Source organism: Phalacrocorax aristotelis, chromosome 1 (genome assembly GCF_949628215.1).
Source record: "Phalacrocorax aristotelis chromosome 1, bGulAri2.1, whole genome shotgun sequence".
Classification (NCBI taxonomy): domain Eukaryota; kingdom Metazoa; phylum Chordata; class Aves; order Suliformes; family Phalacrocoracidae; genus Phalacrocorax; species Phalacrocorax aristotelis.
In genome coordinates this window covers 65436926-65449914 of record NC_134276.1, presented here as the reverse complement: position 1 = coordinate 65449914, position 12989 = coordinate 65436926, and the positions used below count along the sequence as shown (strand labels likewise).

General features: G+C 46.7%; 2 protein-coding genes across 4 annotated transcripts in view; one reads left to right on the top strand and one right to left on the bottom strand.

Annotated features, from left to right (window-relative positions):
• Positions 1-7093, bottom strand: part of COL4A2 (collagen type IV alpha 2 chain) — a 149359-nt gene extending 142266 nt beyond the window's left edge. Inside the window, exons 1-3 of one of the 2 annotated variants that reach the window (XM_075090759.1) lie at positions 6807-7093; positions 6344-6447; positions 6146-6206 (exon numbers count right to left, since the gene is read on the bottom strand). In XM_075090759.1, the coding sequence (XP_074946860.1) occupies positions 6146-6206; positions 6344-6447; positions 6807-6968 (327 nt within the window). In that variant the 5' untranslated portion in view covers positions 6969-7093. The other variant, XM_075090769.1, reaches the window with a different exon arrangement.
• Positions 6957-12989, top strand: part of COL4A1 (collagen type IV alpha 1 chain) — a 130856-nt gene continuing 124823 nt past the window's right edge. For both annotated transcript variants that reach the window (XM_075090781.1, XM_075090788.1), the window contains exon 1: positions 6957-7159. In XM_075090781.1, coding sequence (XP_074946882.1) covers positions 7097-7159 — 63 coding nt within the window. In that variant the 5' untranslated portion in view covers positions 6957-7096. The remainder of the gene's footprint in view (positions 7160-12989) is intronic.

Below are 12989 nucleotides of genomic sequence, written 5' to 3'. Positions count from 1 at the left end.
TGTCCTGTCTCCCAGGAGCAGCACACTGCACTGCTGCTGAGGAAAGCATGTCCATGTCTCCCTTGTTCCCAAGATGTACAAACTGACGCACATGTGTTCAGAAAATGCAGTAGCCTCATTGAAGAGGGGAAACTGTGCTGCAAATACTTCAACAGGTGAAGTATGTGCAATTGCTCATGGAAAAGCAAGTTTGCTCATCAACTTCTCTTCAAGAGCTTTTCCCTTGCTACACACCATTTCTAGGGTCCGAAAACAAGGAGCTACCCTTGCACCCAGCACTTTCAGCTTCCAAACGGACAAAAAAGGGAATGTGAAAATCAACAATGTCGGTCCTTAGTCACTCAGAAATGTTTGCATGATAAAAATCACATACTTTCACTGTGAGCTGAGTCAGCTGCTGCTGTCAACTAGCTGCTGCCATTTTAAAGAAAAGAACTGTTGATAAACATCAAGAAATACTGCAAATTTCACTGTGCTTTTTGCTCTTCTGGAGAAAACAAGGTACTGCGAATAGCACAAGGCATTAGCTTCCTAAGGCAGAAGGGGTTAGAGAAGATAAGCTGCCTTCTTTGGCAAGCAAAGATATTGTAACTGTAAGCTACTAAATTAACTTTGAACTCTCCCAAGATCTTGGATCGGTATAATACAATACAAAGAATGTTCCACTCCTCGACCAATTTTTGGCTTGGAAAAACAAAAGCAAAGAACTAATAAAGAATAGCCTGATCTCAAACAAGAAATTCATTACTACAAAAAAAAAAAAAAAGATCCACTAATACAAACCGTGCCCTGAACTACTGAATTAAAATATTTATAACAAATATGTTTGCTCATAGAATAACTGAATAAGCCCCAACGCAGCTTTACATTTTGGGTAAGGCAAATGTGTTCGGACTTATAAATAATTTTTTTCACAAAATTTAAAAAATACATGGTAGATTTAGTACCATAATGCATAAAGACTTCCTGTGGTACAATTACTACACAATAAAACTCAGATGTGCTACTTTAAAAGCTCAAGGAAGAGCAATGTTGTATTTTTGAAACCACTTCAGCTACTTTCAAAGAAAGGTGACGAAAATAACAAGATCTTTTTTTGTATGTTAGTTTACCTTGTCTGGATTCTTGTCTGTCTCTATCAACATTTTAACCTTGGAGAAATATGGGAAGCTGACAGAACTCTCTCTCTCCTATCAAATTCAGCATGACCATACAAGATGCCATTTAATAACTCCAAAAACCAGAATTACTCCAACTATATTACTGCACATATTAATTGAGCATGCTTCTGATCTGCTCACAAGAAAAAGTAAGTAAAAGGCTCCATGTGTGGCTTTCCACTGAGGGATTAAAGAACATGGCCACGCACAAGATCCTCTTCCTCATGGTTAACTCCAGGGACACACCATATACTGCTTTTGGTGTAACCTGTCTCTAGTCCTTGAATGAATAACTTGAATCAGCGTTAGGATATGACTGTATACAAAGAAAAGCCTTTCTCATTGAATCCACACAGACATAGCAGAACAGGCTCTTGACAAAATCATCCTAAGAAGAATTATGAATTCATTAAGAAATTAGGATGAGTACTGGTTTCATAGGCATGGCAGCAAAAAAGAATTTCAAGGAGGAGTTTCAGGAATAACAAGGGAAGGAGACTTTTAAGAAAACTCTTACTGATGAGTGGAGGAGACAGCATCGAGAAAGAAAGGATCAGAAATAAGGAATTGATAGCTGTGGTCCATGACTACATTTCCATGTATGCGATACTTGCAGTGAGTGTGTTAGTCTGTTGGACATCACATGGTTGCTGACAGGTGAAATCCTGGCTCTAATAAAAGACAAAACAAAAATCCCATTTGGGCAGCCGTGCTGCTGCCCATCTACATCATGGAAACACCACTGCCAGATCAAGGCAGGACTGTTGGTGTTGGAGGAAGTGAGGGGTTTTGCCTGTTGTAGCTGCCTAGATGCCACTTCCTTCATTCGGGACTTCTCGAAGTTCTTTAACAGAGCTGCCCCTTCTTCACAGCTCCATGACTGAATGCAGAAAGAGTCCTCTCTGAACTACCCAATAATTCTTTGAGGGTTCAAAGAGATTTTGAACCAAGTGAAGAGATGTGCTGGGAGGCTTTCTGAAATACTGTTTTTTTTGCAAGGTGTCATTACTCTGTCCCATTTTTTTATGAAACTCCAATCTTACTCAAAGATGAGCCTAACTCTACGCTTATTTAAACAGCCATAAATAAGCCATGTCTTCAAGCATGGAAATACCTCAAATTAAGTTGTTCTAAAATAGGATTGCCATGTTTCTGTTTGGGGCATCTCCTAGGCAGAGCTATTTCTGAAGCAGTGCGCAGGTAGGGAGTCCAGTATTTCCACAAGGAGATAGATTCTCTTTGCATGCACTAAGTAACGTGGCAGAAGAAATCGATACGTCAGATTGACGATTCATTCCTAGATCACCCGTGAAGCAATGCATGCACTATTACATTTTACACACTGTCATCCTAGTGCATACATTCACAGTGGACGTGCCGAGCAGGAAGGACTGAGTGACTACCCCACCCTGGCTCCTTTTGGCCTGGAAATCCTGGCTTAACGTAAAAAGTCCTCCTGTTTCAACCAGACAAAAGTTTCCAAATGGAATAAAACAGGACACATCTGGGAAAACTTGGATGTAAGATAGCCACAGAGCATTGACACATTTTAACTTAGAGCATTAACTTAGGCACCTGTGTCAGTAATCTAATTTCACTACGAAGTCGACAGAAGGAAGTACATAGTACTGCTGGCTTTATCCTCGTTTTAAAGATTGTTGCTTCTCTCACTTTTGATGCCGTTCCCCTTAATATATTCCTTTACAATGTCAGATAAGTCAAGAAAATTGTACCTCATGAGCTACTTTGACTCTGTTTTCTTTCTAAGTCTCTCTAGACACCTATATACATTCTCCTTTTTAACAGTTGTGATCTGTTGTAGTTATTTTTGCAAATGTTATTCTAACTTATCCTCTCTCGGTTTTCTTTCTTGTATCTGACAATCATTTCCTTCTTTCTGGGATTCCATTGCTCCCACCAGACTACAGCTTGGGGGGAAAAATAAGTGGTCTTCATTAGGGGAAGTTTACAAAATGTACTGAGGGGGCACCAACAAAGTCATCAAAAGTTACAAAACTACTTAGGAAGAAGCATGCTTTGGGAAAGACAAAACAGAAAAAAAATCATCATTAGCAAAAGACACATTCTCTCTAAAAAGAAAAAAAAAAATCCAAGAATTACATTTTGGATGCAATACATTTGCAGGGACAGAAAGAGGGCGAAGGTATCTGCAAACTTGGCTAAACTTTGGGTAGTTAACATAACCTAATTTTAAGACAGCTGTATATTTAAATCTACAATTTAGAATAGTTCCAAAGGTATTTGGGGCCTTTAACATCGCCAGCCAGTGTACGCCAAAGAGCGCTAAAGATAACTGAAGCCTGATCCACTCCATTTGGCTGTCTCTCCTAGCATTTCCATCCAGGGACTGTTTTTCCTTAGTTCTCTTAAAGCCTGCAAACAGCATCCTCTCCTCTTGCTAGAGACACCATTTCTTCTTCCCCAATCCTCTGGTATCCTATACATCCTACTCCTTTTTCTTCCTCTCACTTCTTTCTTTGCTCAGAAACATCTGTCTCCCTAACAGATAGCAGCAGCCTGCCCGGCAAGACATCCAGTCAAATGCTCTGAGTTCCCTTCTTTCTCTGTCCCTCCTCCCTGGCTTTCTCCTTAATGTCATTCCAGTTTCTTCCTATAAGCAATTCCACTCATTCAACAACACTTATCTCCAGCAGCTGCAATTCATTCACACACACACACACACGTGTGTATATATATATATATATATATATATATATATATATGTTGCTGTCAAACTCAGCAGCTCTGCTTGTCTCGTTACAGGCAGAACCATGACTTTTAAGATCTGGTCCCACAGACTTTAATAATTCATAGCAGGTTTTTTTAAACCAAAGTAATAAAACACTTCATAACATTAGCACATTAACCCGTGTAACAAATAATAGACGATTCAACATGACAAACAGGATTACAATATAAAGAATACAATGGCCAGCAACCCACCTGCAATTACTCAGGTGCTGCTGCTTCCCACACACACCTACTTTGTCACTTTGCAAACCCACTCGACCAGAGCTGTCACCATAAGGAGCAAGCCCACCCCTCCTCCCACCCCCAGCTGCCTGCTCCCAGTCCCTGGCCAGCCCAAGTTTCTATGAATACCAGTGGTGATCTGATCCAGGCTAAAGGTAGCTCTCACCCCTCTTCTCTTTTTGGGGGCTGATTAGTTTAAATGAGTAATTTTCCAATTCAGTTCACCACACGACTACAGAAAGACCTGTGCTGGCCAAGGGAAGGGAGCAGCATACGGGTAGAAGAGAGGATAAATATTCTGGTGGCAATGTTGCTCTAATTTTTCATGGAAACATGAGCAAACTTTCTCATTCACATTCACTGGGGCATTGCATCTCCTACACAGCCCTCACCTTAGGAACTGTTAAATCAGGGAAATTAGACCTCCAGGCAGGCCAGTTTGCTCTTCCAAGATACACTGGGAAAACCAGCATGCGGAGATTCAAGCAGCCGTGACCAGACTGCATCCACTAACTGAGGTAACTGGAACACCTCGGAGGTTTACTTCTATATTAACACCACAGCCTGTGTTCTACAAGCAAGAACATGAAGGAGAAAGAATTAGCCCATGCTATAGCTAAAGCTCAGGTATCACGCTATGCACGCTACAGCACAACTTCATAAAAAGCAGAGTCACACCACAGATGTCACCTTTTTATGTCAACCGATCCCAGTGATTCCATTACTGGGACTAAACCGCATCTGTTATCACCAGCCTGCCCTGGTTTCAGTAACGCGTGGTAATATTATCATCCATTTAGCGCTACTCAGCAGAATGATGTTTTTATAAAAACATGGCAAAGAAAAGTAGCATGTGACACCCGAGGTCCTCGCCCGCATCCCTTCCTGTGGGGCTGTGGGCCCTCAGTCTGCCACCTCTCCTTCAGCCACCATGTGGAGAGACCAACCAGCCATGGCAAGCTGTACCTGCCAAGTGCAGCCTGAGCGCAAAAGTATCATCTGTCTCAACACTTGCTGCAAAAGCCCTAATACTTCCCATTTCTTAATATATTATACCATCTTACCACAAAGATGGAACCACATCCGGTATCTGTAAGGAGTGCAAAGTCATAAAAAAGAGGTGAAGGTTGGAGACAGTAGGATTAAAATATAAGTAGGATAGCTTTTGCAAAAAATGGAATCAAGGACCCACTTGCACGTGACCACAGAGCCTTGCCTAACAAATGCAGCCACAAGCCTCAGCAACCTTTCAGCCTGCGGTACCCAGGCCTGGTCCAATGCCTGCTCTCATTAATGAAAATCTTTCCTTTATATTCACCAAGCTTTGCAACAGGCAAATGTTGCACTCCCATATATGTTACCGTCTTTCACATCCTTGTGACAAAGACCCAAGAGTTTAGTATCTTCTACTTTGATTACACCGACACCTCAAGTGGAGAGTTGCAACCACCCATCTAGCACCTAACTTCCTAATGTTCATTTTTGGATTTAACAATTTAAACAATTTATGTATAGACATGCCTCTGATTTGTAAAATTCAGCCATAGCTTTGACTTCTCAGTCCTCAGAGGAGGTCTGTACTTAACTGAAGATATTTCATCTGCAGGTTAACTTCTCCAAAGTACTCTCTGGTATCTATAGCACTGTATTTTTGTCCCACCCATCTGCCTCGGTGCTTTTCTTATGAAAATGAAGATGTTCTGGGGCTTGCTTTGCTATCGCTTTAACAAATTACCCGATCTGAGCAAAAGTAACAGTGGAATACTTCAAACAACCTGACACTGAAGCCTCACGCTCCTCTGTTAAACATCATTTTGTTGAAGGCAGTAATCTCTAAGGCTTGCAGAGATGATTTGTTGGTTGTTTCTTTTAGTGGAATGATAGATAAGCCATCTGGCAAGAAGGAAAATGCAGCTCCTCACTTTCCGGTGCCAAGGAAACTGCTTTTTCCTCCTCTTTCCTCAGTAAAAGTCATAAGACGTTTTACTTACAGCATCCACTTTGACGGCTGACAGCACGACTTCCATCAGGATCAGCAGAAGCCCCAGATCCCTGCAGGGAAAGGTGAATAAGAGCGATATTGTTTTAAGCTCGCAGAAAACAAGCACGTGGTAAAACCCTGCAGTTCAAGGTGACAATACGACTTTAAATGAGTTATTTCCAAGCGCCTGCCGAGCGGAATTACTTACTGACAAATAAAAATACGTGCACCGGGAAGCAGCGAGATGTCCATTTTCGCTCCTTCCTTGCCCGGGGGCTCGGCTCGGGGCTTCCTCCCGCCGGACGGCCGCCCCTGCAAAGCAAGAGCAGAGCCCGCACGTAACGCCGCTCCCCGCGGCGGGGCTCTCCGGGCTCGGCCACGCCGCTGCCGGGGCAGGGAGCGGCCCCGCCGGCCGCCCCGACCCGGCGGGGACGGGGGTGGGGGTGTCGCAGTGTCCCGCCGCCGCCCGGCCACCCGCGGGGGCGCCACCCCGGTGGGCTGGGCACACCCAGCACCCCCAGCCCCGGTCCCCGGCCCCGGCCCCGCAGCCGCCGCGCACCCTCGCCCGCCGCGCTGCCGTGCCCTCCCGGGCGGCCGCGACCGTGTGGGGCGAGGAAGCGGCGCGCCTCCCCCCTCCGCCCGCCCCCCCCTCCTCCCGTCCCGCCACCCACCCGCGGCGGGGGGGAGGAGGAGGAGGAGGAGGAACAACGGCGGCCGGCGGGGAGCGGGCGCGGGCGCCGTTGCGCCCTCCCAGGGTCCCCGCCCGGGGGGAGGAGAGGGGGCTGCCGCCGCCCATCGGTTACGGCGCGGAGAGTCCGTCGCCCCCGAGGCATTGCAGGCGCCGCGGCCGCCGCGGAGGGGAGAGGCGCGCATGTGGGGACGGCCCCGCCGAGCCCCTCGCTGAGCCGCCGGCGCCCCGCCGCCCAGGGACCCACGACGCGGTGCGGGTCGTCGCGGCAGCATGCGGCTCTGGGTGGGCTTCGGGCTGCTGCTGAGCGCCGAGCTCAGCGCCGTGTCTGCCGCGGTGAGTACGCGGGGGGATGCGGCTGCCCGGGGCTGCGCGACGGGGCGCCCACGCGGGACACTCGACGGGGCAGGGGACGGGGTGCCCCGGCGCAGCGAGCCCGGCTCTCTGCCCCACGCCTGAATTGCGCGGGGCCTCCGCTCTCGGAGGGGTGGAGCGGCCAGGTGGGCTCGGCGGGGATGCCCGGCTGCCGTGGGGCTGCGCCCCCTCGCCGGCCCTCCGCGGGGGCGGGGTGGGGCGGCCGGCTCCACGCGTGGGAGCCCGGCCTCCCCACGGGCGGGTGGCGGGGTCCGGGCTCGCGCCGCGGGACGGGGTCGGGGACGGGGACGGGCCCCGCCGCGCTCTCGCCCTCCCACGGCTCGGCAAGGAGCGCCGCTGGCTGGGGAGGGAATAGAAAGCACGCACCCACCCGGGACTTAAAAGTAGCAAGTTGTGCCTTCTCCACGGTAACAAAAAAAAAAAAAAAAAAATTGAACTTTTGTAGGGAAAAAAAAAAGGAAAGAAAAAAGGAAAGAGAAGGGGTTGGCTGCTTGGACTCAAAGCGCTGTGCTCTTTGCCCTTGACCCCCGCGATGGGCAGCAGGCTGGAGACCAGGAAGGATCCTGATGTTAATGGTTATAGTTGAGTTTTGGCACCTTTCCCGATAGAGGCAGATTCAGCCTCAGACATTTAAAATCGAAAGTATGCAACTAGTCTGAAAGTTTTGCTCAGGGAGTTAATTTTATCACTGAGATATTAGCTACCCCCTGTCCTTAAGTTAGAGGACCCTCTTTCCTGGCACTCCTGAAGTATTTGTGCAGTTCCTTCTGTACCTCTGAGTAAAGAGTAGTTGGCATCATAATTTGAAATAGGCTGTCTTTTCCTGTCTCCTTGGTTTGTTGCATTTGATTAAGTCCATGCAGTAGTGAAAATCAGGGGTGCAGAAAACTCTCCTGTAGCCATGGGCAGATGGGTTTTTGTCATGCTTTCTGCTATAAATGTAGGATCTTGTATGAGTAGTCGATAAAGGAAACGCTGGAAAGTGTTGCTTTTAAACTCTTTTTCTGCAGTTTCAGGTGAAATTAGGTTCTATAATGAATTATGAGATCTCTGTGTGACCATGGGGACTGTATGTATGCCTTGAATCAGATGAAGCCAGAAATGCACTGAACTTATGATGTCTGATCTGTTGCTCCTAGGCTGATAGTATCAGATTCACTGTGGTTGCAGTAAATCACTCGGTGATGCACCTCTTAAGCGATTCACCCATCATGGCATTAAGCTGATTAAACTGTATTCCTTTCAGGATATAATTAATTTTAATTAATTAAAATCTTTTGAACTAAATGATTCACGTTTGAGTTCTGAATTTGGTATTCCTAGAGGTGTAAGTATCTGCCTGTGAGATATGCTCCTGTCTTGCGCTGTTAAGCAAAGTCATTGGGTAAACCATGACTGTCAGTCAAAGACAGATAACTACATTGGGAAGATGTGCTTGTTAAAAGAAGATACAAACCTTAACATCAATTATACAATTACAAGTCTCCTGTAGCAACTCTGAAGAGGCTCTGCTTTAGAAGCATCCTTTATGTGCTGGATAAATTGTTTTATTTAAAATCAAGATTCCTTTAAAATGTAATCTGGAGCTGTTAATTATATTATGAAGTTATCCCCACGGTTTCTGCGCCATGCTGACTGCAGATTTACACTTCCTCATCAGCACCACTGGGAAACACAAGTATGTGGTGGGACTTGAGCGCCTTGCACTTTTGTTGCCTTAGAGAAACTTTCAGCCGTACATGGGTGGCCTTTCAATCAACTCAGTTCTGTTGGCATTGCCCCCAGCTCCACACTGTTGCCTGTCACCTGCAACTACCCAAAAGGCGATGGAGACTGTTGTTGGATGGCAGTGTACTGGGTGTGATGGTGGTCGAGGAGCTTCTCTTTGGAGGTTTTGGAGGTTCCTGAGCCAGGCTGATGCCTCTGAGTGACTGTGGCCGGGTGGTGTGATCCACTGTACACCTGGGCAGGACCTCTAACTTCTCCTTTTGGAGGGTGGGCAGAGCTGGCCCATTGCTCACATTGTCCTCAGATGAACCAGTTCCCCCCATTCGCATTTAAAGAGCAGGCATGTTAGCAGAGGACTGCGTCGTAGGCAAGGTTGTATGCAGTATTGTTTGCGATGGGCTGAATGGAGCAAATGCTTTTCTCCTGCAAAAAAAATGATGCTGGTTTTTTCCTGCTCTAAAATAGCTGATATTAGCTGTATTAAAAAAAAAAATCTGTTATTTGTGCAGCCACAGTCTTGTCATGTTTTTATTTGTCCCATAGCCTTCATCACAGAATTGCTGAGGCTGGAGGCCACCTTGGAAATTCTCTACTCCAACCCCCTGCTCAGAACAGGGCTGGCTACAGCAGGCTCCCCATGGCCACGTCCAGCTGGGTTTTGAGTACCTCCAAGGTTGGAGGCTCCACAGCCTCTCTGGGGAACCCATGCCAGTGCTTGGCCACCCTCACAGGAAAAAAAATGTTTCTTCATATGTGCACCGTGGTTGTGCCAGGGTAACTAACTGAGACTTGACAGTGCCCGTGAATGCAAACATAGCAGAAGCAGCCTGTGCTATGTTGTCGGTGGCGATTCTGCAGCGTAACGGGGCTGGCAGTGTGAAAAATTGTTTTTATCACGGACATATCTGTGATTAAATACATACAAGGAAATTTGGAAGGACTGTTCTCACAGAGGCGTTTGACGTAGCAAAGCCAGCCTTCAGCCAGCTCCCAGCAGGATCACGTGCCTGAGCACAGAGAAGGGAGCTGCTCCATCGCAGCTCCCGCAGGTTGTAATGTGGCACTATAGAATGCACCCAGATGTGGCACTGGAAGCTCAGTGTTTTTTTACGTTGACCAATTTTAATTAATATATTAATTATAGCTAATCTGGGCTTTTGTACTGTTCTATGTTCTTCTCAGGAGATTAATTTTCAAATTACAAGGAGAGCAGAGTGGAAGACAGGGCAGTAGATTAAGATGTTTCCAGGTCAGCCTGAGAGACTGCTCCCATGAGACGGTTACAGGAGAAGCTTGTTTTGATGGATCTCTGCGGGGGCTCTCATTTCTGACACTCTTCAGGCTGCCATTTCCTTTGAAGAAAGTCCATTTCCTAACATTAGTACTGCTTCGTTGAGAGATGACAATGCCATGGAAATCCTGGTTTCATGTTTCGGTACCTTGTCGGTGCCGCTGCAGCGCCCGTCCCTGTGCCTTCTGCAATGGAGCAAGATCTTCCCGCTGCTCTTGGGCCCTGGGGCAAGTCGCCTTCCATGCAAGTGGGCTGGCTGCCGTGTAATGCTCGGGGAATGGAGGTGATGCCCTCTCTGCTGCCGCTCGGCGGTGGGCTTAGCGGCCTCTCCGAGTTCCCAGCCCATCTCCCTTTCCAATTTTAGTGTTGGCAAAATGGGAGCTGGGCCAGAGCTGAGAGCAAGCTCTATTCAACTACTAGGAGAAGGCAGGCCAAAACAGTGATAAAAGCATGCACATTTTTTTCCACAGGGGCAGTGCTCATTCCACCAGCGCTGTTTGAGCCGGCTTGTGGTAGCAGCTGGGGACACTGGTGGGAGGCCAGGAGGTTTCTGTCCCCCCAGTAAGCCCCATCTGGGAAGGGGTGCCCTGTCCATGGCTGGGCAGAGGCAGCTCTGCTGTGTCACCCTCACACCTTCCTTGTGTCACCCCTCCTATTTTTAAATTGTATTTGGGACTGCAGTCTGACACATGGAATTCTAGGCCAAAAGTGAAAAAATAAATTGCTTCCAATTAGTCTGAGCAATTTTCCTGTTCCTTTTTTGTTAAAGACATGGTTTACTGAGATGAAGAAGTACAAGGCACATAAACCGAGAGCAGATAAAAGAAATGACTTGGGTGTTTGGCATGTAGCTGAAGAGAAGTCGTATGACTTAGTCTGAATGACTGACAGCACTTTACTTGGGTGTGCTTTTACTAGTGAAATAAGGCTGGGTTGGGCATCTGCCTTCTGCAGCCATTTGTGTCTAGGGCTGCTACTGTCTTTGATGCTGAGAGAGCTATCCCCTAAGGCCATTTGACGTCCCTGTCCCGGCATGTCCTTAAGGACTTGTCAATACCAAGGGCACGTCTAACAAACCCTGACAGGTTTTAGTTCAGGGTGGAGATATGGTCACTTCAATTCAGAAAATGTGGCCAGAAGGAGAGACCCAAATGACTTGCAATAAGTTAAGCACCTCTTGGGCTAGAGGGCTTCACAGGGAAATGGGAAGCGGGGCTCTGTTCCCATTGCCAGGCTATGGTAGGGTGTGGGAGGGTCTGAAGAAGAGAAGTTCAGCACTCCCTTTCTTCCTGTTGGGGTGAGGTGGCTTGGCAGGAAAGGGTGTGAGGCCTGGAGCAGCCGAGGCTGCACCGCAGAGGGCCATGGGAGTTTGGGTAGGAAGGTGGTCTTCCAGCCCAAGGCGAGGAGCATTTGCCAGGGAAGGGGCAGTCATGGGTTTGTCCATCTGCCCCCAGCAGAGGGGAGTAATTTAGTCAATATATATCCAGAACAAAATGCACGGGCACTTCTGTGAGCAAGGGGGCAGGCCTGGTGACTCCTGGTTTCTCCCAGGAGAACATCCAATCCCTGCTGTCCTTCATGCCTGCTTCCCCTCTCCCTCTGGCCACCTTTTCTACAGCATCACGACACAAGGTGCTGGAGTCAGGAGAGAAGGGTAGGCTGTTTTGGGAACACATACCAGTTTGCTGCCAGCTGCGTTGGAGAATGTGGTCCCTGAGCAGTCACTCCTGACTCACCTTGGTGAACTTTGTTCCTGGAGCTAGCTGTTGAACGTCAGCACACGCAAGTGCGTTCCTGGACCGTCATCCCAAGTAGCACAGTTTTCGCGTCTGAGCGTTTGTGTGTATCAAATGCCTGCTGGACTACTGCACTGTTTCATTGCTTGGCGTATATGATCCAGGGATATAATTAATTTATATAATGCCTGAGGTTATGCTGTATGTATACTGTCAGTTGCCTTGTCACATAGGGAAATGTAGGATAGCTGCTGCAGGCAGCTAAGACAATTTTTTTAAAATATCAGAAATCATCTCTAGGGACAGGCTTATGAGTATTTTTCTTTTTATAGAACTAGACTAAACAAAGGAAGATTCAACAACCTCAACATGAGAATAAATTGAGTTACTTCATCAGTGTTTAAAAGTTACATAGTGCTCCCTTCCCAGAATTTCCTTTTGACTTTTCCATCACAAAGGCCTGTAACACCTTGCAAAATTTGGTCAAGAGGAAGAATTTGGGCGTGGCCTATGACCTGACTGAAATAGCGACTTGTGCCTTTAATGAGTAGCTGAAGGTGTGAAATAATGCTGCAATTTAATGATGTCTGTGAGAAGATAAATTTTTGATCCTCTGAGTTGTGAGCAGCTGGAATTATTCTTGGTGATTTAATACATCAGAAGAGTATGTGGCATTAGCCCTCCAAGAGCCTTTATCGAGCTGTATCTTGGACAATGCGGAAGTAAAACACAGGACAAATTAAAACATTGTCAGTATGTCAATTACTATCATTATGCTAGTCTAATCTGAAGTGACTTGTGGTAAAGAAAATGGCAGATGTGTTCTTCTTAAGGAATATAAGTGCAAAATATAAAAAATATTTTAAAAAGCCACTGTGTGTTGTTACTTTCTGACAGATAAAAACAGGAGAAGGATGATCAAAGATTGAATAAAAATAAATTTGTGTCCATTTTAGCTTTAAGTTCCTATTTACTATTGAGAGGAATATAACTAAACAGGTTTCAGTAAATGTTTCAGAGACTAAAAAGATGCCTG